General features: G+C 37.1%; 1 protein-coding gene across 5 annotated transcripts in view; it reads left to right on the forward strand.

The window, feature by feature from the left end:
• RANBP17 (RAN binding protein 17) overlaps positions 1-26,994 on the forward strand; it is a 428,680-nt gene that overhangs the window by 320,981 nt on the left and 80,705 nt on the right. For all 5 annotated transcript variants that reach the window (XR_010133994.1, XR_010133993.1, XM_019028430.4 and 2 more), the window contains 3 exons: positions 8,939-9,042; positions 14,787-14,875; positions 22,917-23,024. Coding sequence is in view for 3 of the 5 variants with exons in the window: in XM_019028430.4 (XP_018883975.4) it covers positions 8,939-9,042; positions 14,787-14,875; positions 22,917-23,024 (301 nt within the window). In the remaining 2 variants the exon portion in view is untranslated. The remainder of the gene's footprint in view (positions 1-8,938; positions 9,043-14,786; positions 14,876-22,916; positions 23,025-26,994) is intronic.

Below are 26,994 nucleotides of genomic sequence, written 5' to 3' on the forward strand. Positions count from 1 at the left end.
TTGTTTCATTTGAATGCAGGTGAATTTAGTTGACAAATACTGAAGAGGGTAGGTGTGGCAAGGCACCATAACAACACTTTTCATTTGGTGAAGAACCAAAATTATTATTTGCAAATTAAGTTTTTACCAGCCACAAATTTGGAAGTGCTCAGTGTCACCAATGGTTGATTTTTCCTTGGACATTTCATGATTGCATCTTATGTTGTACTACTTAGATGAGAAGCACGTGGATAGGATTTGAGTGAGCAATGCATTCCTCGGGTATTTAAACTCTAAGAAACAGTCATATTTTTAATTACTAGGGGGATACTAATATTAAAATGATGTTTATGGATGGAAAGAGATAGTTCTATCTTTAGGGGTGAGGGTAGCACAGTATCCATATACTTTGGCTTATAAGAGGTAATTGGCATCTGAAGATATCACTAGCTTAAATTTAAGAAATTTTGAATGACGAATGACTTGAATAACAAGGGAAGAGTATTCTAGAAATAGCTACTAAAGATAGAAATAAAAACACAGAGGAAGGAATTTTTTTCTTTTCTTTATTAATAATAGTTAACATTTGTTTAAAAATATATAGTTTATAAACCACTTTCATAGGCACTTATCCTTTTTGATCCGCCTGCCCACATTAAATAGGTATTATTCCATTGTTTATCTGTTAGAAAACTGAGGTTCAGAGGCTGGGCGCAGTGGCTCACGCCTGTAATCCCAGGACTTTGGGAGGCCGAGGCAGGCGGATCACGAGGTAGGAGATCGAGACCATCCTGGCTAACATGGTGAAACCCTGTCTCTACTAAAAATACAAAAAATTAGCTGGGCGTCGTGGCGGGTCCCTGTAGTCCCAGCTACTCGGGAGGCTGAGGCAGGAGAATGGCGTGAACCCGGGAGGCGGAGCTTGCAGTGAGCCGAGATCGCGCCACTGCACTCCAGCCTGGGCAACAGAGCGAGACTCCGTCTCAAAAAAAAAAAAAGAAAAGAAAACTGAGGTTCATAGAGATTAAATGACCTGCCCAAGGTCAGCCATGTAAGTAGTAGCCCTCTGACCACATATTTTCATCCACTTTTACTGAGCTATTACTTCATCTTTCACCTTATCAACCAATGGAGAAATACAACTTCTTTCCTTCATTTTTATTTGAACTATTTGGTCCGAATGATTGATTTGGGGCTTGGGGGCAGTGAAAGAAAATGAGAAATGATTACTTTCTAAGCTTCTATGAAATAAACAGATAGATGCATGTTTATTGTTTGTGCTGTATAGGTATATTATAGTTTGATGGTGAGTGAAAGTCAAATGTAGTTTTTAAAATTTGTTCTTATGCCTAATAATTGGCCAAAGCGTATTTCTTCTCATGGATAAAGGAACACAGAGGTGGATATCTCAGGAAGGTTTAGCAAGTGAGGGGCTTGATCAGAAATAGCTGATAGATAGGAAGAATACATCAATGTATCAACTGTGTCCATGACTTGGCAGAGATTATCTGAAAAATAGACATGGGGGGATGGGGGAGTGGGCAGTAAGGGGTAAAGAAGCAGCTGGAAATACTTAAAATCTATAATGAGATAATTAAGACTAATTAGCTGGCCCTGTAGGCAGAAAGCAGCCCATTAAGTCCAGATCCAGTTTTAATAACTTACCTGGTTTTGAGGCTAGACAGTCCAGAGCACCCCAGGGAATGAGATGTTTCATGGATGAGACTTTTAGGGTGGGATTCTTTGAAAATGGGTAGCTATAGTCTGCAGTGGGCAGTGTATTTTTTTTCCGGGAACTAAAATAAACACTGGTTCCCTAGGGAGAAGAATTAAAGGGCACCTCAGTTTTCTCTTCTGTTAAATGGAGAAAACTACGTAGAAGAGTTGTCATGTGGTTTAAATAAGATAAAGATATATAAAAAGGCCTAGAGCAATTCCTATCACAAAGCAAGTTCTTAGAAAATATTAAGAAACGTTTATTGAGTGCACTATTAGAAGAAGCATTGACTACTGCTGGGACCTCAAAATGAGGCAAGTTTGGCTCTCTTAATGCCATCTACTCTGCCTTCAATATTTAGGGCTATTATTTTCCTGTGGAAGTAAGACCTGATGACACTTCCCAACACATACTAAAATATCCTGACCTGCCTGAAGCCACAGGTCATTTCAAAACTAGCTAGCACTCCTAAGCAATTTAGAGGGAAACTGAAATGAAAACCAAATTGTGGCCCAAGTTTCAGGGGCCAGTTAAGCACATTTCTCAAAGTTTTACTGTAATGTAACTTAGAAGTGGTATCTTAATGAAGCATTGGGAAATAGCAGATGATCTGGGCCTAGACCTGCAGAAGTCATCAGCTCTTCTGAGATTGCCCATTGTTACTTGGTTTTGAATGGATTATTTTCTTCGCCCAGTGCCTATGTCTCCTTGTTTATCTCTCCTCTTAATTTTCCTTAGTTAGGACCAGAGCTTCATTACACCTACTTTCTTGCAAAAGTGTTGGATGTGATTCTTGGATGGAAATATAAAACATTCTAATTGAATCCTACAGAAATAAATTGAAAATGTCTTGTGTATAAGCCATGCACATTGGAGTGATTAGAAAGGGGGAAAGAAATTGGGTGTCACATTAATTGGTATTTACTTTGAAAGGCATTTTGGTTTCTACTCAGTGATTTGCACTTTGTATGAATTTAATTAGATGCCATGTGCCCCAGGTTGTATTTCAGATGACAATGGGGGGTGGGGGTGGTTGGCAATAAAGCTGACCTTTACTGACTATATTGGTTTTCTGTTATTATTGCTGTAACAAATTACCACAAGGTAGTAGCTTAAACAATACTAATGTATTATTTTATAATCCTGAAGGTCAGATGTCCAAATGGGTCTCAGCGAGCTAAAATCAAGGTGTCAGCAGGGCTCTAAGGAAGAATCTGTTCCTTTGCCTTTTGCGGCTTCTAGAGACCACCTGCTTTCCTTGGCTCATGGCCTCCCTTTCTCCAGCAGCGTCAGGCCAAATCCTTCCCATGCTGCCATCTTTGTGGTTCTTTGACTTCTGCTTCCCTCTTGCACTTTTAAGGACCCTTGTGATTACATTGGACCCACCTGGATAATCCAGAATACTTTTCTGTTTTAAAGTCAGTTGATTAGCAACTTTAATTTCCCTTTATCACATAACCTAATATACTCACAGGTTCCAAGAATTAGAACGGATATCTTTGAGAGGGTAATTATTCGTATTCTACCTGCCATATTGATTTATCACAGTTGCCAAAGTGTTTCACACAGTGCTTATACAGTAAATCCTCAGTAACTGTTGGCCACCATCATTTACAGTTATCATATCATTTCTATTACTTGCTTCTCCTTGCCCACTTCCCCCAACTCCCCAGTAATCCAGCTGCTATTTGCATTCAAATTTAAGGAAATTAGAAGTTTCACTGTTTTGTGTACATTTCGGAGGGGGAGCAAACCCAGATTTTTGTTGTTGGTATTATTGTTTTAGATTCACATGCCATAAAATTCACTTTTGTAAAGTACGTAATTCATTGGTATTTAGTATATTCAGAATATTCATAAAATTGTGCAGCCATCACCGTTATCTAATTCTATAACATTTTCATCACCCCCCTCAAAAACCCTGTACCATTAAGTAATTGCTCCTCTTCTCCCCTCCCCCAAACCCTGGAAACCACTAATCTGTTTTCTGTCTGTATGTATTTGTCTATTCTGGACATTAATATAAATGGACTCATACAATTTGTGGCCTCTGTATCTGGCCTCTTCGACTTAGCATGTTTTCAAGGCACATTCATGTTTTGGCATGTATTAATACTTTGTTCCTTTTTATGGCTGAATAATATTCCATAGTTTGGATGTGCCATATTTTGTTTAGCCATTCATTAGTTGATGAACATTTGAGTTTTTTCTACCTTTGGTTATTATGAAATAATACAGCTGTGAGCATTTGCATACAACTTTTTGTGTGGACAAATATTTACAGTTTTCTTGGGTAGATACCTAGGAGTGAAATTGATGGGTCAACTGGCAACTCTAATTTTTTAAGCAACTGCCAAACTGTTTTCCACAGTGACTACACCATATTACAATGGTTGTAGCATTTTACGTTTCCACCCCTGGAGGTTTTAAATTGTACAAAATAATAAATGAAATGTCCTACAAACAAAATATCTGCCAGCCAACATACTAAAACAGTTACTCTTATATTTTAATGTGATGTCTCTGAAGGAAAAAAAAAGTTTAGAACTTACAAAATGAATAACTTTCTGTTTAAACATATTCTCAGAGACACAGTGGAGGTGATTAGCTTTGGGTTTTACCTAAAAGCTAAGGAATTTATAATTTTTATCTATACATGACTGAGAACTTACAGTGTTATGTTCACATTTACTTTTCCTGATGGCAATGAAAATATTAGTCTATAAATTGGCACTTTACCTTCAAATCATATTGGTTTCTGTACCTTTGTCTTATTAAGAAAAAAACTAACAGCTTCAATTATTATTCATAAAATAATCATATATACATTTGGAACACTAAATATATGACTACATACTTGAATATGAAGTTGTAAGAGAGTGAGCTCATGTTTTCTCCTTTTGCACCAGAAATAGTAAATGATACCTGTATGGTAATACAGATTAGAAAAATCTCTAATAGTAATGTTGTAAAAGTTGTTTGCATGATATAAACAACAATATCCAGTTCTCCAGCTTTGGTGGCACAACATTTCACGTTGCAATCACAGGAACAGTGCTGACTAAAAACGTAAACATTTCTATAGTATAATGCACCAATGTCTTATATTTGCCTACTTTAAACCCAAGTGATTGTCTAGGAATTCCATTTTCCTCACCAGAACCAAGCTGGCTGATCTTCACTCTCTTCTGACTTCATGCAGCTCCAAATTTAGGATTCTGTGACAATAACATTAGTCCCCATCTCTGATGCCTTCCACCTTATCAGAGACCTGGAAAAGCATGAGCTTGGGAGTAAAGCAGACCTGATTGGGAATCCTGGCTCACTGACATTTACCAGCTGGAGGATGTTGGGCAGGCTATCTAATTCCTTTGAGTCTCTCTGCTCACATGTAAGATGAAGAAAATCGTACAACTTCATGAGATTGTTCTGAACAGTAATGACTTGCAACAGTACTTTGAAAACAGTAAGAGCCACATAAGTGTTTTTTAAGCAAATAAAGTACCAAATCCATTGCCTGCATAAGCACTCAAGGAATAACAGCTGTTATTTAGTCAATCCACAAATATTTCTTGAGTGTCAGACCCTATTCAAGGCACTGGGGATACTCTGTGATGGAAATAGAACAATCTCCTTCCCAAGGAACTTACATCCTAATAGGATAAACAACAAATGAATAAATATGTCAATGAATGGCCAGTATAGTAAGTCCCATAAGAAAAGTAAAGCAGGTTATGGGGTTGGAAAGTGATGTGGGGGGAGGGGAACTGTGATTACCATTTTAGATAGAGTGGTCAGGGAAGGCCTCTCTGAGGAAGTGACAGTTAAGTAGAATTGCTGTTCACATTACTGTATTTATAGTATTTGCTCCTTGACTTCTCCCTGCACATTTTGGTGGCTTGTCTCTTGTGCTCCTGCTATCCTTGTTTGCCTTAAAATTTGAATGGAGAAAGAGATGGAATCAGGAAGTTTTTTTATCTATTGCTCAGAGTATTAAGTTAGGAGTTGAAATGTTAAAAGTCTGAATTTGTCTTTGTTCTGAACAAGCATCCTTACCTTGGAAAACTTTGTTCCCGAAGGAAGGGCACTGGGCTGGCAATCTTGCAGTTGTACTTTTTTTTTATTACCGTAATCACCTCTCTAAGTCCGTGTTAGACTCAAGACAACAATAGTGCTGATGGCTGTCATTTATTAAGTACCAGACACTGAGCGGGGGGATGGGGCGAGGGGGTGGTTACAGATGTTTTGTCATTTACTTAATTCTCACGGCTAACTTTATGAAGTAAATATTATGTCTCTTAATTACAGGTGAGCACGCTAAGGCTTTGATGACTAAAGTGACTTTATCCAAAACCAGACAGCTAACAGTGGCAGAGCCAGGATTCAAGCATAGATAAACTTTTTTTCTTTTTTTTAAGAGACGAGATCTCACTATGTTGCCCAGGTTGGTCTCAAACTCCTGGGCCCAGGGGATCCTCCTACCCCAGCTCCCAAGTAGGTAGGATTATAAGCATTCACCACTGCTCCCAGCTAAGCTTAGATAAACTTTGTAATTTCAAAGCATCCATTCTTTCTAGCACCATTACATGCCTGCAGTGGTAATTACCACTGTTCTCATTAAAAATTCCACATTTAGAAAATACTTTATCTTAGAAGAGTAAGATTACATGGCTTAAGTATAATGAGCATATATTTTATGTATTTAGGATTTGATAATGTATATTTCAATTATTTATTGTATTATTCTATGTCAAGTGTTAAGAAAATAAAGATGTTCTAAAATTCACCTTAATTGAGAAATTACTTTTTATCTAAACACAGTATTTCCCTAATAATGCCAGGCTCTATTCTGTGCTAATACTATAGTGCTAGTATCACCACTACTATTTATTGAGCATCTTCTGTTTTCCATGTATTATAACATTTAATCTTCACAGTGACCCTCAATGATAAGTATTTTTATACTTATTTTATAGATGAGGAAACTGAGACTCAGAGTGATTAGTAAAATATCCAAAGTTAAATAATATACGGTAAAGTCAGACACCTGGACCTGTTTACTGCCGAGCCCTACATAATTCTCCTTCACTGAGAAACTCAAAGATACACAGTCTCAGTGCCATAGAAGCTAATCTGAAGATACTATCAGCGTAAGCTAGTAGAGCAGTAATTTACATGTATACTTTATAAATTTTATCTCATTTAGTTCCCGCAGTAACCCTGATCAGATGGTAGTTGTGGTATAATGTAAGTGGTATTATTGTTGCTATTATTAGATGTATGCTTAAATATCTGCAATTCAAGGCAGACCGGTACGATAGTTAAGAGCCAGGCGGCCGGGCGCTGTGGCTCACATCTGTAATCCCAGCAATTTGGGAGGCTGAGGCGGGCGGATCACGAGGTCAGGAGATCAAGACCATCCTGGCTAACACGGTGAAACCCCGTCTCTACTAAAAATACAAAAAAATTAGCCGGGCGTTGTGGCAGACGCCTGTAGTCCTAGCAACTCAGGAGGCTGAGGCAGGAGAATGGCGTGAACCTGAGAGGCAGAGCTTGCAGTGAGCCGAGATCGTGCCACTGCACTCCAGCCTGGATGACAGAGCAAGACTCCGTCTCAGAAAAAGCCAGGCAAAATGCTATGGGAATCCAAAGGGAGAAGGGAGATAACTTGATTGGGATTTAGGAAAGCTTAGCTTAGACATTGGGAAGGATATTATTTCACCTGGGCCTTGAAAAATAACATCTGTATAGGTCTATGTTATCACCAGTTAACAGAGAAGAGTGTATCTAAGAGGAGTCACTTGGTCACACAGCCAGTTGACAGAGAAGAGATTATAATTTGGTCTGCCTTACTCTTTACTCAGGATACTGACCTTCGTTTAGAACGGCACACCAGTAAAGATTTGTTGGCCCTTTGGCATCTGTTTGTAACAAAGCTAAGTCCCCAATTCTGTTGTACTCCTGAAACAATGTGAAATTGAAGGAAAGAGATAAATCACAGAAGATTAGAGTCAGCCAGATCAGCCACTCCTTAAGAGTCAAAAGATCTTGATCCTGCCAGGACCTCCGTTACTTTGTCTGAAAAATGACTATAGATGCCAATGTTTTTCGAACATTCACAGGCATCTGAATCATCTGGAGGGCCTATTAAAACAAAATTGCTGGGACCCACCCCCAGAGTTTCTGATTCAATAGATCTGGGATGGAACCTGGGCATTTACATCTAACAAGTTCACAAGTGATGTTGATGCTCCCAGGTCAAGGACCAAACTTTGAGGACCTTCTCTGAGCTCATTTCCTCTCTAATACTCTATTGAAAAACTCTACTGTTAGAATAGAAATTAGGAGGTCTGAACCATGTCGTTCCACCTCCAACTAAGTATTCCACCTTAAGCAAGACACTTAACCTTTCTCTGCCTGTTTCTTCAGTAGAGTGCAGCTCGTAGCTCCCTGTGACTTAGGATGAATGAGTGAATTCAATCTCTCATTTAAAAGAAACCCCTTTTGAAAAAGAATACTATATAAATTATCAATTGTGCATATCCATGTGTGAAGTGAAGATTCTGCTTTGACAGAATCCTTGAGGAAACTGCAGTCTACCTTTAAAGTAAAAAGTTAATAGGAAATGTCTCTTTTCCCTCTTCTCTATTTAAAAAAAAGAAAAAAAAGGAAGCTTAGTGTAAGAAGTGTACCCATGGAGAATGTATTTAAAATCCAAATGACCCGTAAGGGACCCCATCCTTTTTGGCAGATAAAAGTTTCCCTGCCTTTTATTTGATAAATTAATTAAAAAGAACATAAATAAAAGAGAATAATAACTTAGAGCTATCTGGGCACCTGAGTCTATGAGCCCTTTAGGGCCTTGGCACCCAAAGAGAAGGGGGAAAAAAAAACACTGCGTCTCTGAGGCTTTGAAAGTGGTCTTCCTTGAGGCATTAGAGAAGCTCTAGGGGCCCTAGGAGCTAAAGGACTGAGATGCCTGAGGCATGAGTCTATTAGATCCACTAAAGAACCAGGAAAAAAAAATGGCTGGTAAGTAATTTTGCTATTTCATTTGGTGCAAAAGAGAAGGCAAAACACTAGAATATTCAGTGAGCAAAAGTACAAAATGTGGCATGGTTGTGAATGCAGGCTGACCCCTTCTCGGGAATATTTCTAAGCCTAAATGAAGCATTCAATGCTGAGGACAATGTACAATTCTATGCATTTTAAACCGTAGTGACCCTTTTGTTTCTCTGATAGGTGAAGATGAGGATGAATTTGAGAATTTCATGCTGCCTCTTACAGTTGCTTTTGAAACAGTATTACAAATATTCAACAACAACTTTAAACAAGAAGATGTAAAGGTGGGTTTGTTTCCAAATATGAGGAATGACAGTTTTGTTTTTTCTAGGATATCTAAATCCAGAAAAGGGCTTTGCATATCTGTGTGTACTCTTTGCCTCCTCAGACCTGCTTTCCCAATTGCATGTCTTTAATTTTTACTTTTATTTAAGCATTTTTCTAGTTTCTTAGACAAATGGACTTTGAGGTCAGCAAATAGTTTTGGACAGTCAGTTCATGATAAGATGACATAGATTTGTTTCCTCTGGCAGTTACTATCTTTAATAGGATATTTCTTGTGGGTACACCACTTTAAACACCTCTGTTCCCTCATCTGTCCTGCACTGTTATGTTTCAACAGCTCTATATGGAGGAATGCACAAACATACACATACTAAAACACTACATCTCTAAATATTTTTTTAAACAAGAATTTATATAAATCACGACTTTATTAAATGGCTAGGCATATATGTATAAATAGGAACTGGTCTTGAAGTATTGCATTCTTAAATGGAACAAAGTGATTAGGATAACTGATAGCTAAATAAGGTTTTTATGTGCCTGTGGGAGCCATATTAGGATTGATTTGACAAGTCAGTTCAGCTGTGGCAACAGTCATAATATCTAAGACAACATTATGTTTTATTAGTAAAATCCTTAAGTGTAGCAAGCTGTCTGTGACAAAACAGCCCCATATTTTAAGGAGGGGGATGGGAAGCACAAGCACTGCTGAATAGAAATAGTATCTTCTGAAATTATAATGTATCAGGGAAATATTAAATAAATTGACACTGATTATTATTTTTAACAGACTAATAAATGCACTGCAGAGAATGTAGACACCTTTGTTGGTGATAATTGAGTCATATATTTCATAGTTATTTGAAGTATGTTGGAAATATTAACCATCTTTTGCATAGTGTCTCTTCACCAAAAAAAAGAAAACAAAAACAAAAAAACTAACAGTAAGAAGCCAAATAGAAAAATGATGCCCTTTGATAATTATCTTTATGTAATTCTTCTACCAAAAAATAATCAGCCAAATGCTATACCTCTTAATTTAAAAGAATTTTTGAAATTAATGTTTATCAGCATGCTATAGTTATAGAATTTTAAAACCAAAAGAAGGATCTTACAGATTCTCTTTGTGTTTATAGTCTTCCTGAAATTCTTCACCAGAGTTTCCACTCAGGTTAGCTGTATCTTTTAGATGTCTTCCAAATATTTTCAGTGACCAACAAAATCTTTGCAGCTTTTAGGTTGCTATTTCTGCCCTTTATCAAAAAGGAGCAGTGAAGTTGAAAAACATCATCTTTATGAAAATTACGTCTGTCTCATCTGAAGATTTCATTATATTCCAAGACCATTTTGTTGTAATCCCATCTAGTTTGATAGAAACCATCTTCCTAGAGTCATTTTTAATGGAGTTCTAGTGATATATCCCTAAACCAGCAAGTTCTTAACGACCCTGGAAAGTGACTGCTTGATTACACTTTAACGGTATTTGCAAATAAAATCACAAGTAATTAAGGGAAAATCTCCAGGCTTTTGAGCAAGTTTGATGCATGATAACTGCCTGATTCAGCTTCATCTAGAGTAATGCTGTGTAGGCAACAGCTACTGAGATCAATAGCAACGTAATGATAGTGGCAGAATTAAGTGAGTAACCTGAGAACTGTGCCTCAGAATGCATGCAGCTGCCACGAACCAAGGCCACACAGTGCACTCCGTGCTTCCGTCCTAAATGTTCATCAAAAGACGCCCTGCAGGAAAATGGAGTTAGATGCTCTTTATTGCTGATCGTGTCTCTTGCCACATTTATCAGGGAAATTGGATTAGCAGTTGGCAGCTGCAGGTAGACAAGATTCTGCAGTGATTAAATATGCAGCTTGGCTGCATTTGTTGTGACAGACCTTTAGTAAATTCTACTGTAAGCACCATCTGTCTAATTTGTATAAAGAAAACTTGGTGCTTTAAGCTACCGATAAAAAACTAAATCTGTTGCTTTATCATAAACAAAACTTTTGCACTAAATGCTTTTAAATGTAATTTATTAGGTTAAGGCTATTTTTCTATCACGATGAATAAATAATACGTGCAAAAGTGCTTTCAGGTACTTCATTTTGCAAGTACTAGAGATAAAAACATTTCTGTTTTGTTCTTCAATAAAGTATTTAGTATTCCAATCCACAGGAGGTGATGCTGTTAAAATATCTCTATGAAAATGCCGCAGGACTGCCAAATTCATTTAATTTGCACCTCTTACCAGGATTTTCTAACTCCCTATTTATAGATATTTTCAAATGCAGATTTCAGGATAAACTTAAACATTAAGGACCTGTGTTGCCAAATTGAAATACAGTTGTGAGAGGAGGAAATGCGGCAAAAGTGTTAAATTTATAGCTTTATTTTCTTACTTATTCTTAATAAAATTGAAGAAAACATTGAAATTTTGTCTTGGGTTTTTCTCTTCAAAGTAAAGGGGAAAAGGAAAAAATACTCTGACAAATCCTAGCTTTAGAGTACTCTTTCAAAACGTATGTTTCCCCCTATAATTGTGTCCATGGTAAAATATAGTCCAGTACTCCCCTGACTCATGCATCGTTTTTGATTTGGTCATGACATCATCAGTTTCAAGGAAAATGAATGAAAACTTCTCAGAGAAAGAGAAGCAGTTAAATAGGAACCTGCTATCTTTAGTCCTTTCGTAAAAACTCCACAATGTTAAATTATTTAAAATCCTTGATTTTCAGCATGCGCACATTAAAAGTTTTTGCACTAAGTGCCAAATGTTGCAAACAGCACTTTAACAGAATGATTTTGCTTTGATCCCTGTAGCAGTTCCTGAATAATTTATCACAGGTTATTGCCTTAATTCTGGAGAGGGATAGAGCAATAAAGGCAGATGAAAACACTCCAGTTGAAACACCTTGGGGCCTGCTCATTCCTCTGACACGGCTCTTTTGTTGGAACTATTTAGAGGTTATTAAGATGTGTCTTCAGAATTAAGAGTATGCTGTAAGGATGAAGACAGCCATCTTAATTCTAAAGACAAAGCACAATGACCCTTCACCTTCTTTTTCTTTGTTGTTATTATATAGTAGAATTATGAGGATAATATTATAGCTGCCCCCAGTAGTGCCACTACAGTAAAGGGTCTGTGAGACTTTCCATTAGAAACCCTGTTTTGGGGGTCAGGGTGGAAGGAGCCTCGTTTCAGCTGTTTCCCAGCCCATTCGTCTCACACTTGGCACACAGACAACTGTTCACCATGCATCAGACTGAAGAACTCAGCAGTTTCTCCCTAACTATCCAAAAAGGAATCCATAGGGTTAGATCCCCAGACATATCCCACTCCCCAAAACAGCCTCACTAAAAATACAAGAGCCTGTCACTCTTCAGATCAATCTTGTGTTGACCAACTATAGGAGAGAGGCAACTTTTAAAATAAAACTCTTTGCACTATTTTAAATGAGATGGTAAACTGTAGCTCCTCCTTTCCTCAAATTCAATAAGATCACCTCTTACGCTCAAATTACTTAGTAGGCTGGTTGAGCTCTTAGTTAACAGCTTTCCTTTTTCATATGGGGGCTGGATATGTTTTGGCTATTGAGAAAACACTCTCTTTAGTGTTGTTTGTGTATCCATGTAGATTATTGCAGTATTATCTGCTGCTTTGAGATAAAAGATATTGTTTGAGCATAAGAAATCTATTTCTTATTCACATTAACACTGAATTTTTCTGTTCAGTTGAATTCATTTAAAACATTATTATATGCTTCCTCTGTAGTAACATTTTCTAGAATGAAACATTGATATAATTTCATAGCCACATTTTGCCACTTTAAAAAAAAAGCCAATAGATTTGAGTCCTATAGACCACTTCTATTAATTTGATATCGTTTAAGGAATGAAAAAATTGTGATAAAATAAAAACTAATATTTTTGTATAACGAAGATAGTCTAAAATATTTTTAGAGCCCTTTGTACTAGACACAAAGAAAGTAAAACTCATGGTTCTTGTTGACTAATTTAGACTTAAATGGTAGATATCTCATGTGTATGTGGAAGCTTAAAATTATTTGAAGCATAGCCTGAAACTTGTAAGTGTACCTAATAAAAATAGAACAAAAAGCCTACTTTAATAGAAACACTGCAAAGCCAAGGAGTCAGAATAGAATAGTTTGAAGAAGGCTTCTTAGAAGATGTATTTTGTTCTGGAGGCTGCCAGGAGTGTGAAAAGCTGAGAAAGAGAGGAACAGGCTTCAGGTGGTGAAAAAAGGCTATATAAAAAGGGAAAATGAACAAACGGCAGGTTACATGAGGGAACTACAAGGAGGCCAGCTGGTTATAGAAAAACAAGAACTGGTGAGAGTATGAGAAAAAAAGGAGTAAGTAATTTAAAGGAGCAGAAACAAAAATTCAGAGTTTTCAAGATTCAGAAATTCAGATAACCATCATTCTGTGAACTGTTAGACAGTGTAGAAACTGAATATTCCTATAAATAACATCCAGTTATATTGAGTCATCTCTTAGGCAGAAAGAATGGAGAAGATGAGAAATTCTAGATACTTCTGAGAGTTAAACTATTATTTGCTACTTTGAAATTAAATTAATTGAATCAGCCATTAAGAGGAGGGTCAGGATTCACTGTTTGCTTAATAATAATTTGAACTCCTTCCTAAAGAGGTTTTCATTTATTACCAAAGTGTGAGAAAGGAGAAAATCTGGTAGAAAAAAAAGTTCAGAGACCATTTTCTAGCTGAGTATTTGCAATGAAACAGTATCTTTAGAAGTCACAGTTGTATATCTCAATTATCGCACCCCCTTGTTTTGTAATTATGTTTATTTGTGCTCTTTGTTCCGACATTCTAGCATCTGTTCATGGGTTTTCTTTTTCTCTTCCCAAGCATCAACCTAAGGACAGCTTAATTAAGAGTCCAGAGTACAAGTCAGATCTCTTCTATTCAAGAGTCAAGTTTTTGGTTTTTTTCTCTAAAACTAAATACTTATGGAACATTTACTGTGTATCAAGCTCTGCTAGGCATTTTCACATAAATTTATCACATTTATTTGCCACAGTGCTTCTGTGAGAAATGCATTATTAGCCCCTTTTATAGATGACAAAAGTAAGCCTGATAAATTGCCTTGCCTTAAGTCTTAAAGCTGGGATTCAAATTCGAGTCTTATGACATCAAATATAGAACTCTTTTCCTTACATCTTCCTCACTTGGGGAATGTGACTGCCATTCTGCGTATATCATAGTACCAGTAGGTCACTTGGCCAGTTTTATTTTGTCCTAAGTTATTAAGGATATTCATTAGGAATTTTTAAATGCCAGTGCCTTTCTAGGATAGACTCTAAATTATGTTGTGGGGCCGCTTGCATGCAAGCCGATGTTCAAGATTTGCTGTTATTAAATAACGTCTAGACCCTGTACATATCTGTTTTGTGTAATTATCAATCCTCATCTTTTTTTTTCTGATTTGGCATTATTCAGAAACAAAGTATATTAAGACTCTAAATGCTTAGCTACGCTACTGGAATTATGACTTAGCTAAATTTATAAGAAGTAAAGTGGAGTTGATCAGCAGATTTGATGGTCTGTTTAAAGAGTCTGTGCTTTTCTGTAGAAAGAGGTCTGAACGAGACATTTTAGCTAATGAATCAAAATCAGATATGTGGTCATTATTGCCTGATTATTACTCCATCTGCTCTGCGCTAACGTGAAAATCAATTACTGTGTCTCTTTCCCACTGACAGCGTATGTTGATCGGGCTGGCAAGAGATCTTCGAGGGATTGCCTTTGCACTGAACACAAAGACCAGCTACACCATGCTGTTTGACTGGATGTATCCTTATTACACTGTGACAATACCAGCTCTGTGCGCAGAGGGATGCCAGGCCCCTCGCTTTCGTTTAATAGTATGGCACAGTAGGGAAGAGGAAACAAAGCTAAATGAACTAATGTGTAATCAGCTAAAAATTACAGCACAGTGGCAGCAGAGCAGATAACTGAGCACAGTATTTGGAGACCCAGCTCAGAGAGGTCACTTTTTTGGTGCCGTTAAATATTGATAACTTAAAAATGACTTCCCCCAAATGATTGTTTATGTTGGAGTTGAAGGGATAATCTGGCTAACATCTTTAGGGATCAATGAATCCTACCATTTGACATTTTTGAGGGGAGATTTGAATCTCCATCTCAATTAGCAAGGCTGGGAAGATCATTTTATCTCTTCAAGGCCTAACTCATCATGCCACAGTTTTTCATTATCATGAAAATAATGAATGGACATGAAAAGGGAAAAATAAATAAGTCAAGATTTGTCATTTGGTGTAAAATTTGAATTGACCTTTGCCAAGGGTTAGTACAGACAGGAAAAAAAAAAATCCCCCACAGAAATGCCTTATCATGTAAGAGTTAAAAGAGCATAGACTTTGGTGATAGACAGACCTGGCTTAAAATCCCAGCTCTTCATTTACTGTGTTGTGAACCTTGGCAAGTCATTTCACCTGTCTGAGTCTTGGTTTTCTCATTTGAAAACAGATATAATTCAGTATCATGGTATATTGTAACCATTAAAATAGGTAAAGTGTACTCTGTATAATGTCTGGCACATTTTTGGTAGTTGTAAATGGTCATTAATATTGTTCTAATAGTGTTGTATGACTTATGTTTGATCCCAGCAGGAAGTGATATTGTATGCAAGTCATCTAAGTGTTATATAATGCTTTCATGTCTTTTATGCATGAAACCATCAGAGCATGTGAAAAAAATTATATAATCTGAAAGCTAATTTACTTTTTAATTTAAACTATTTCTCAGTTACTTTGTTTAAACCCTCCTTATCCAAAGTTTCCTGTAAATTAAATTGCAATAGAAACTTCTTAAAGGTAACTGTCAACTACTATGCCACAGTTATGGCCAAAATTATAACTAATAGGGGAATCTAGGCATGTTTTAGGGAGAACTCTACATATTATAAAAATTTTTAAACATTAATTTGATACTGACATATCTTTAATTATTATTAAAATATACTTCATCAGATTTATGTACCCAGAGAAGGGTTACAGATAAAATTTTTATGTCATTGAGTAATCATGCACATGGTTTTTATATACATATAATATGTACAGAGATTATGAAATTTCAACATGGAAAGTCTTAAAATTCTCTTAACAATGACAGTTAAACTGGAATTATATGTGACCCTTTTATTTCTGCCTTTTTTTTTAATTTTTAAGAGACGGGGTCTTGTATGTTGCTCAGGCTGGACTCAAACTCCTGGGCTCAAGTGATCCTCCCACCTCAGCCTCCCGACTAGCTGGGACTGTGGTACTACAGGTGTGCTCCACTGCACCCAGCTTGACTCTTTTATTTCTCTAAACATAAAGAGCAACTCTCAAAATCAAAATTTTCATTATTTGAAAAATAATAAAAGTCTACTTTGGGCACTGTAATATCGATGGTGATCTTGAAACCAGTCTACAACTCTAGGCTATCTAGTGATTAACATTTCATGTTTTTCTCTTCAACAGTTTCAACCAAGAGTCAAGGTCAGAAACCTTCCCCTCAGTGTCAAAGGAGAACTATCTGCCGTAATTGATACTGCCCAAAATTTAGAGAAGATACTGTATTGTTTTCCATTTCCTTATTTAGCTCCTTTGGGGGTAGCGGGGGAACCTTTCTGAAATGAAACTTTTGTCCAGCAGATGGCAGAAAATAGCAAACGGAAAATCTTGGGACTTAATGTTTTGTTGTGAACTAGAAACCTTTGTCTCCTCCATTTGACCATAGATGTTGAAGTTATCAGGGTCAGGGGCGGAGAGAAGTGTCAGTTATGCCAGAAGCTGTGTTAGATTGCCAAATGGGGTGGTTTGGTACTGGCGTTGCTTATAATAATTGAGTTTCGGTAGCAAATCAGCTTCCTTGGGAAAAGGCCAAGGGCTTTTCATAATTGTATTGACAACAAAATGAATATGATAAATGGTGTTCATTCAGTTGAGACAAGATTTATAGTTTTCCTTTGGGCGAGGGATGAAGAGCAAATATTTATAATAATAGTAAAATTTGTTTAAAAGTTATATTATTTGATAATTCAAAAAGCTTTATTAAAATATTTTGAAATACTTTAAGCAGTTTCAGGTGATAAAGTACAGATTCTTTTCAAAGTATTCAAGTAATGCAAAAATGAATAAGTATGATAAAAAATGCCATGGATATGAAAGTCATTTATTTTTCCTGAAATATTGATATGTCAAACCGTCAGTGATGATTTCCACATTACTGCTGGGGAAAGTTTATTTGCCTTTTATCCACATAAATGTGTGTTCTTTAATTTGTTATACAATCCTTAGCATGCAGAAGAAACATCCTGTAAGAGCACATGTCATCTTAAAGTCAAAATGCATTTTATTTATGGCGATTATTTGATAAAATGCTATTTTAGTGGTTAGCTATTTAATTCAAAAACATTTCTATAAACACTGACTGCATTAACTGCCACACAAACTACATTGCTTTTCACTCTGTCCTTCCAAAACTAAATTGCCTGAAACTACACAGCAACCATCTTGATAAATGGTTTCCAGGGCTGGAGAATTGAAGGAAGATCATTGACATACTTCTTTGCCCCTATGATGGGAATGCAACAATAAGAAAACACCTTAGCTTGCAGTGCATCTGATCTCCTTGTTTAAAATTTTCCTAGATCATACTTAAACTGAAGTATCAAAAATCCGGAGGGAAGTTGGGAAAAAAATTAAGAATTTGTATGACATTATTTCCTCATATGCAGTCTTTTAACTGTTAAAATCTGATCATTGAACTCACTGATTTTTAATCAGGAAGTTAGTGCTGTTACACAATGGCAAGGCAAGATAACAAGACACATAGAGGAGCACAAACTTTGGAATAGGACAGTCCTAGATTCCAGTCCTGGATTCACCACTTAAACTGTGGGTCTTGAGTAAGCTACTTAATATCCCAGAATCACAATTTCGCTTTCCATAAAACAAGACTAATAAAACCTATCTCACAGGTATGTTGTAAGAAGTGTCATGATTCTGTGATTATGTAAAGGGCCCAGTACAGGGGCTGTCATAAAGTAAATACTCTACAGCTGTTGTTAGTTCTGTTCCCTGATACATAATGAGACAAAGGAATCCCATTTGCTTACTTATTCAGCAAAGTGGGCTAAGGGCTGTGCTAGGTTCATGAGGAATATAGATCCTACCCCAAACAAAGTCAGTTTCTTATTTACATAAATTACTATAATCAAATATAGAAAGTGCTAAGAACCATAACAAAGATACAAACAGGACAGTGAGTGCATTTAGCTGGGGAATCAGGAAGGGCTCTCTGGAAAGGTGAAGGTGTTTCCTTGGGTCTTAACCAAATAAGTAGGATTGGACCATATGGAAATAGGAAGAAATACAGGTTTTCGGTTGGCCTAGGCATCAGGTTTAGGGAGTCAGTAGTGAAGATGTTTTGTTACAGATACCACTCATTTCATGGTTGGAAATGTAGTTTGTTTGGGACTCTTGAATATCAGTCTAAGGAATTTAGACCCTTATTCCATAGGTAGTATAAAGAAACTAATGGTTCTGATTGACTAAGAAAATCAGAATTGTTTTCAAGAAGAAAGTAATTGGCAATATCATTTTGGGCAAACTGAAATAGAGAAGAAAGTAAAGCTGAAAATTCACTGTTCAGCAAGCTTTTTTTTTTTTTTTTAGTTTTATTTCTGCGCCAGGCAAAAGGAATGAAAGAATGAATAAAATGATTGCTCTTTAGAAGCCCACTCTCTAGTTGATTACACATGACTAGTAAACAATAAAATGTCAGTGTGTTATAACAGAGATGCATGCAAAGGGCTTTATGAGCATGTATGAGAAAAAGAGCAGTGCTTTTTGCAAGATAGAGAAAGCTTCTCAAGAGAAGTGAAAGTTGAGCAAAGCCTTGAAAGATGGATAGGCATTTGCCAGACATAAGAGGAAAGGCTTCCAGCAGCAGTCCCCTTGTGAACAAAGGTCCAGATGTTTACATATTCATGGAGTACCTTTAAGCTCTGAACTGGCAAGCTATTTCTATTCTGGAACCACATCCCCAAACCCTTGTCTCCTAACACTTTTAATGAAAATTCTTTTGCCTTCTGGTATTAACAACTGATGAATAGATGGACGGACGGACGGACGGATGGATGGATAGATATTGTAAAGAAGCAAACTTGATACTTTTTACATTTTCATATTTGTTATCCTGTAAGGCAGTGTCATATCATTAATGCCTTTGATTTTTAATTTATCTGATGTGGACCTTAGAAATTCATTGAGAAGATCTCAGCGAAAGCAATTAGATCTGTGCTTCTTCTACCTAAGGGCTCCCATTCTCTTCTTCCTACTCATATGTACATAGTCCTCACAAGGCCATTGGAAAATTAAACTCCTAGAGTGGGTTCTGGTTCTCACCCTGTAATTGAGCCTGGCACTCTCACTCTGCAGCCCTTTTAACCTCTCTATTGTGCTTTCCAATAATCCCTCATTTTCTCTGTGGCAGTCACCTCTGTCAGAAGCATATTAGAATTGGCACCACTCTCATTCCACACAGAAAAAGGAGCATCCCCTTATATCTCCCTGCCTTATCCCGTAGTGAATACTGTGTGCTCTGAAAAATCTCCTGGTCCTAATGCCATTATAGGATGCCTTGCAGAGGCCTATGTGTGCCTCTGATATTCTTAGGTTCTGAGATTTGGGTTGAATCCATTTTCTCATGAGCCTTCCAGATGCATTCCCACTAATGAGTTTGTACTCAGGAGGTCCCTTGGTGGAATATTTTCTTACCTGTACCCCTGTGGCATTGGTTCAGAATTTCTGTACTCAAAGCATCCCTATTATATGTTGGTCACCCTGATTTGAGCATGTGTTCCCCAAGATTAAAAGCTGTATCTTCCTGGCCGGGCATGGTGGCTCATGCCTGTAATCCCAGCACTTTGGGAGGCCAAGGTGGGTGGATCATGAGGTCAAGAGATCAAGACCATCCTGGCCAACATGGTGAAACCCCGTCTCTACTAAAAATAGAAATATTAGCCGGGCATGGTGGCGCTCGCCTGTAGTCTCAGCTACTTGGGAGGCTGAGGCAGGAGAATCGCTTGAACCCAGGAGGCAGAAGTTGCAATGAGCCAAGATTGCGCCACTGCACTCCAGCCTGGCAACAGAGCGAGACCCCGTCAAAAAAAAAAAAAAAAAGGCTATACCTTTCTTAACTCTGGATCCCCAGCCCTTAGCATAGTACATAGCACATGGTATCTACATCTATCAAAAATAACAGCTTTTCTTGTCCATAGAAACAAAACAGTAAGTTGTCTGGTAACAGTCAAAATAAAGTTAATCAAGTGGACTGACTTTATTTTTGTTATTTTCATCCAACTGAAACCTTATTCTCACATATACACTCGCTTCTTATCCCCCTTCCCTGCCTTATTTTCCTTTGTAGTAGTTTCTTTTTTGAGACAGAGTCTCACTCTGTCACTCAGGCTGGAGTGCAGTGGTGCAGTCTTGGCTCACTGCAACCTCCGCCTCCCGGGTTCAAGCAATTCTTATGCCTCAGCCTCCCAAGTAGCTGGGATTACAGGCGAGCGCCACTATGCCTGGCTAATTTTTGTGTTTTTAGTAGAGACAGGGTTTCACCATGTTGCCCAGGCTGGTCTTGAACCCTTGGCCTCAAGTGATCCACCCACCTCAGCCTCCCAAAGTGCTGGGATTATAGGTGTGAGCCACCATGCCCGACTTTCTTTGAAGTACTTTCTAATGTATATTTATTTTGTTTGCTAGAATATAAATTCCATGAGGGCAGGGATTTTTTTTGTTTTTGTTTTTGTTTTTGTTTTTGTTTTTGTTTTACTGGTGTCTCTGGAAAGTGTCAAACAATGCTTGTTATAGAATAGGACTTCAGAAAATAGTTGACAAGAAAACTGTTTCAGTATATACAAATGCAGCCTTAACATGGTATGTCTGTCTAATAGGAGAAAGTGTTGCTTTTTGCACTTTTAGGAAGCATACCACTCTTAAAGTTATAGATGCCTTATTTTCATTGAACATCATGTGAACTGTTTTCTAAAAGCTCCCAAGTGAAATACACAATTAAAGAGTTCTAATCAAATAAGCTACACTTCATTTTTAGGTTGCAAGTTTATAGCAACAAATATGTATTGAAATCTATTTTGTGTCAGGCCATGCATTCAATAAGTACTTAGTATATGCCCTCAAAAAGCTTATAATAGGAGAGATATACAAGTACTATGATTGTGCTAGCACCGGGTTCCACCACCATACACAGGAGACACTCCTAACCCATTGGGGAGAGGTAGGAGGCAAGTGCATGTGATGTCAGAGAAGGCCTCCTGGGATAATTGACACCTATATTGAAATCTGACATTCAAATAGAAATTAGCAGGAAGATGGTAGGGTCTCTGCTCTTTAGAAATGCACTATCTAATGGGGCAGACAAATAACACAAGCAACCAACCCTAACATACTGTGTTGTAAGAGAGATATGGTCATGAGTGCTCACTGAACATAGATGAGGAAGAGACTGATGCCTTTGGATAAAATAGAGAAAACATCCCATGGGAGGTAAAACTTGAGCTAGGTATTGAAAGACAGGGATATGTTAGAGAGAAGAAGTGGTTTATAAGGGAATGGAGACAAGAGCTGGCATTAGTGGTTTTGCAGGGAGTTATGAAAAGCTAAATCATAGAGCAGAAATGCTAAGAGATGAAGCTGGAGGTAGCCAAGAACCAAATCTTAAAGGACCTTGAACACCGTGCTAAGGAGTTTGAAATTTATTCTAAGAGCAAGGAAGAAAATTGTGATGACCTTACCGTGGAGATTTCTACCCGGACCACACTGAAAAGAAACACCATTAAGTGATTTAGTTGAGCATTTTGATCTGAAACAAAAGACAAGTATGTTGGAAAACATCGGAAAGAGACTTGAGGATTGGGAAAAGAAAAGACAAATTAAGGCAGTGACATAGAGTTTTTCTGCTACAGTTTGGGACCTTAATCCTATATTCATATGTCTACTTGGCCAGGAGATACCCAGTGTAAATTAAAGGGCCAGTGGAGCTGAGTCAGTTTTCCAGGTTCTGATGGCCTTCAGCATAGATTTATCAGAGGCATATACTCCTTAGCATTAATAAGGATGTTAGAGAATGTCTCCTTGTGTGTACATGGGACTATCTTTAGTGACACTGATGTTGAGTAGATTAATAGTTACTCAAAGCTTTTCTTCAAGCCAACATCCCAGATATTCCTTGGAGCTACAGTGAGACTAAAAAGAGCAATTCAACAATATTTTTTTAAAAAGAGTAATGTAATTTTGAAACTGAGAGATATGTGAGGTTTATTACTAGTTCCTTCTACTTTTACATATTTGTTAATTTCATAATAAAAATATTTTTCTAAGTAGTATAGTACCCAAGAAACTGATAATAATAACTCAAATATATTTTTATCCTCATTCACTAAATTTATTTTCCTTTCCTACAACATTAGGCATAAATCTTTAAATGTACTGCTTATATGATACTTTAAAAATATGTATTTTATTTATACAGTATTCTAAGAACAAAGTAATATAACGTAGGACATGTTACAAATAAGAACAAATCGCCAGCAACCCCAAAAATGTATGTATATCCGTGCAGGTTAGGGAGCACAATTTATAAAATGCCATTGTATAGTATAGACATAGAACAAATTAGTATAAGTATAGAACAAATGTGGATTCCCTTTTGTGTGTGTGTGTGTGTGTGTGTGTGTGGCACTAATTTTCAGGAACAGTATTTCTTTAGACCCTTAAATTCTTTAACAGGCTTTATAAAAGGTACCCAACGTACCTTCCCCTTCTTCAGAATGCTGTTGAACGGTGGTATGGAGAGCCAGCATGTACAACTCCCATCTTGAAACTTATGGCAGAACTTATGCAAAACAGGTAAGCAGTGTGACAGGCAGTGAGAAAAACAGTCTACTATTAGCGGAAATTTCCAACAGTCAGACTTTCTTTTTTGGTTTGTGTATTTCCAAGGTAGTTAGCAAGAGCCCAGGAACCAAGACTTAAGATGATCAGTGAAAACAGAATTAGAGACATACGATTGAGGCCTTTTGAGAGAAAGAAGTACAGTATACTTGGCTGTCTATGGGGACTAGGGAAATGGAAAATAAATTGGAAGACTGCAGCCACCATTATTTAAAAATTCAAAGGTACAAAATGAAGGGAGGGCAGCTATTTTAACTATTTCAGTGCTTAAATGCAATTCTATAGAATTTTAAAGAAGGAAAGAAGTTTAGAGGTCTCTGAGTTGAGATGCTTTATTTGATGGATAAGGAAACTGGTTCTCATGGCAATTCAATTCATGGGAACATAGTTTGCCTCAGAAGCTCTGGGAATTATTCCTGCTTTCATTTCTAAGCTATGCTTCTTCCTTTATGCCAAGATGCATGTATTTGGATGATTCATACACTCACAGTTTTCATTGAGAGAGCAACTATAATACTTCTCTGAAATTGCCCAGTTGACCTTATAATTTGCATAGACTGGCAGAAATTCAAATATTCTCCATATAAATATTAACAAAGATGTAGCTAAAAGAGAAAATCTGGCAATAAGCTAATTGGGTTTAAAATATGTCATTGTGGATATGGCTTAGCACCAAATTACATGTCACTTAGCCATCCTGTTTCATGAGTTGCCCTTTGTAAACTATGTGTTTAGAAGGGAGGTATCCAGACAGGGAAGGGTATGGGTTGCAGCTCTAATGTTATCTCTGGTGCTGAGTTTTTCACAGCAATAATTTAAAGTTTTTACCCTAAAACAAGAGATGAAGAAAGACCTTGCAAATAAAGAAATGTGTGTATCATTTTTTTTAAAGCTGTTCATTTTTAAAAGCCACTCTCATAGGTGCCTTAAAGGAAGGGTGGCTTTGTATTTTATATTAAAAATTTAGTTTGCTTTTTAATTATATTTCCATTTTTTTAACCAGAAAATCAATATTATGTATTACTGATAGAACATTTAATACTAAAGGGAAAAAATCATTGCATTGTATATTATAAAGTATTTTATGTCAGCCATAGGCAGATGATTTTTTTTTTAATTTTACTTTAAGTTCTGGGATACATGTGCAGAACATGCAGGTTTGTTACATAGGTATACATGTGCCATGGTGGTTTGCTGCACCTATCAACCCATCACCTAGGTTTTAAGCCCCACATGCATTAGGTATTTGTCCTAATGCTTTCCATCCCCTTGCCCCCCATCCCCCGACAGGCCCCAGTGTGTGATGTTCCCCTACCTGTGTCCATGTGATCTCATTGTTCAACTACCACTTATGAGTGAGAACATGTGGTGTTTGGTTTTATGTTCCTGTGTTAGTTTGCTGAGAATGATGGCTTCCAGCTTCATCCATGTCCCTGCAAAGGACATGAAGTCATTCTTTTTTTATGGCTGCATAGTGTTCCGTGGTGTGTATGTGCCACATTTTCTTTATCCAGTCTATCATTGATGGGCATTTGGATTGGTTCCAATCTTCCCTATTGCAAGTAGTGCTGCAGTAAACATACATGTGCATGTATGTTTACAGTAGAATGATTTATAATCCTTTGGTATATACCCAGTAATGGGATTGCTGGGTCAAATGATATTTCTGGTTCTAGATCCTTGAGGAATCACCACACTGTCTTCCACAATGGTTGAACTAGTTTACACTCCCACCAACAGTGTAAAAGCATTCCTGTTTCTCCACAGCCTGACCAGCATCTGTTGTTTCCTGACTCTTTAATGATCGCCATTCTAATGGGCATGAGATGGTATCTCATTGTGATTTTGATCTGCATTTCTCTAATGACTAGTGATGATGAGCTTTTTTTTCACATACTTGTTGGCCACATAAATATCTTCTTTTGAGAAGTATCTGTTTATATCCTGTGCCCACTTTTTGATGGAGTTGTTTGTTTTTTTCTTGTAAATTTGTTTAAGTTCCTTGTAGATTCTGGATATTAGACCATTGTCAGATGGGTAGCTTGCAAAAATTTTCTCCCATTCTGTAGATTGCCTGCTCACTCTGATGATAGTTTCTTTTGCTGTGCAGAAGCTCTTTAGTTTGATTAGATGCCGTTTGTCAATGTTGGCTTTTGTTGCAATTGCTTTTGGTGTTTTCATCATGAAGTATTTGCCCATGCCTATGTCCTGAATGGTATTGCCTAGGTTTTCTTCTAGGATTTTTATGGTTTTGGTTTTTACATTTAAGTCTTTTATCCATCTTGAGTTAATTTTTGCATAAGGTGTAAGGGGTCCAGTTTCAGTTTTCTGCATATGGCTAGCCAGTTTTCCCAGCACCATTTATTAAATAGGAGATCTTTTCTCCATTGGTTGTTATTGCCAGGTTTGTCAAAGATCAGATGGTTGTAGATGTGTGGTGTCATTTCTGAGGCCTCTATTCTGTTCCATTGGTCTGTATATCTGTTTTGGTACCAGTATCATGCTATTTTGGTTACTGTGGCCTTGTAGTATAGTATGAAGCCAGGTAGCATGATGCCTCCAGCTTTGTTCTTTTTGCTTAGGATTGTCTTGGCTATACGTGCTCTTTTTTGGTTCCATATAAAATTTAAAGTAGTTTTTTCTAGTTCTGCAAAGAAAGATACTGGTAGCTTGATGGGAATAGCATTTAATCTATAATCTATAAATTACTTTGAGCAGGATGGCCATTTTCATGATACTGATTTCTTCCTATCCATGAACATCAAATGTTTTTCCATTTGTTTGTGTCCTCTCTTATTTCCTTGAGTAGTGGTTTGTAGTTCTCCTTAAAGAGGTCCTTCACATCCCTTATAAGTTCTGTTCCGAAGTATTGTATTCTCTTTGTAGCAATTACAAATGGGAGTTCACTCATGATTTGGCTCTCTGCCTGTCTGTTGTTGGTATATAGGAATGCTTGTGATTTTTGCACATTGATTTTGTATCCTGAGACTTTGCTGAAATTGCTTATCAGTTTAAGGAGTTTTTGGGCTGAGACGATGAGGTTTTCTAAATATACAATCATGTCATCGGCAAACAGAGACAATTTGACTTCCTGTCTTCCTATCTGAATAACCTTTATTTCTTTCTCTTGTCTGATTGCCCTGGTCAGAACTTCCAGTACTTCGTTGAATAGGAGTAGTAAGAGAAGGCATCGTTGTCTTGTGCTGGTTTTCAAAGGGAATGCTTCCAGTTTTTGCACATTCAGTATGATATTGGCTGTGGGTTTGTCATTAATAGCTCTTATTATTTTGAGATATGTTCCGTCAATACCTAGTTTATTGAGAGTTTTTAGCATGGAAGGATGTTGAATTTTATCGAAGGCCTTTTATGCGTTTGTTGAGATAATCATGTGACTTTTGTCATTGGTTCTGTTTATGTGATGGATGATGTTTATTGATTTGCATGTGTTGAACCAGCTTTGCATCCCAGGGATAAAGCCAACTTCATCGTAGTGGATAAGCTTTTTAATGTGCTGCTGGATTCGGTTTGCCAGTATTTTATTGAGGATTTTCACGTCGATGTTCATCAGGGATATTGGCCTGAAATTTTCTTTTTTGTTGTGTCTCTGCCAGGTTTTGGTATCAGGATGATGCTGGCCTCATAAAATGAGTTAAGGAGGGGTCTGTCTTTTTCTATTGTTTGGAATAGCTTCAGAAGGAATGGTACCAGCTCCTCTTTGTACCTCTGGTAGAATTTGGCTGTGAATCTGTCTGGGCTTTTTTTGGTTGATAGGCTATTAATTACTGCCTCAATTTCATAACTTGTTATTGGTCTTTTCAGGGATTTGACTTGCTCCTGGTTTAGTCTTGGGAAGGTGTATGTATCCAGGAGTTTATCCATTTCTTCTAGATTTTCTAGTTTATTTGTGTAGAGGTGTTTATAGTAT

This window comes from Gorilla gorilla, chromosome 4 (assembly GCF_029281585.2).
Source record: "Gorilla gorilla gorilla isolate KB3781 chromosome 4, NHGRI_mGorGor1-v2.1_pri, whole genome shotgun sequence".
Taxonomy (NCBI): Eukaryota; Metazoa; Chordata; class Mammalia; order Primates; family Hominidae; genus Gorilla; species Gorilla gorilla.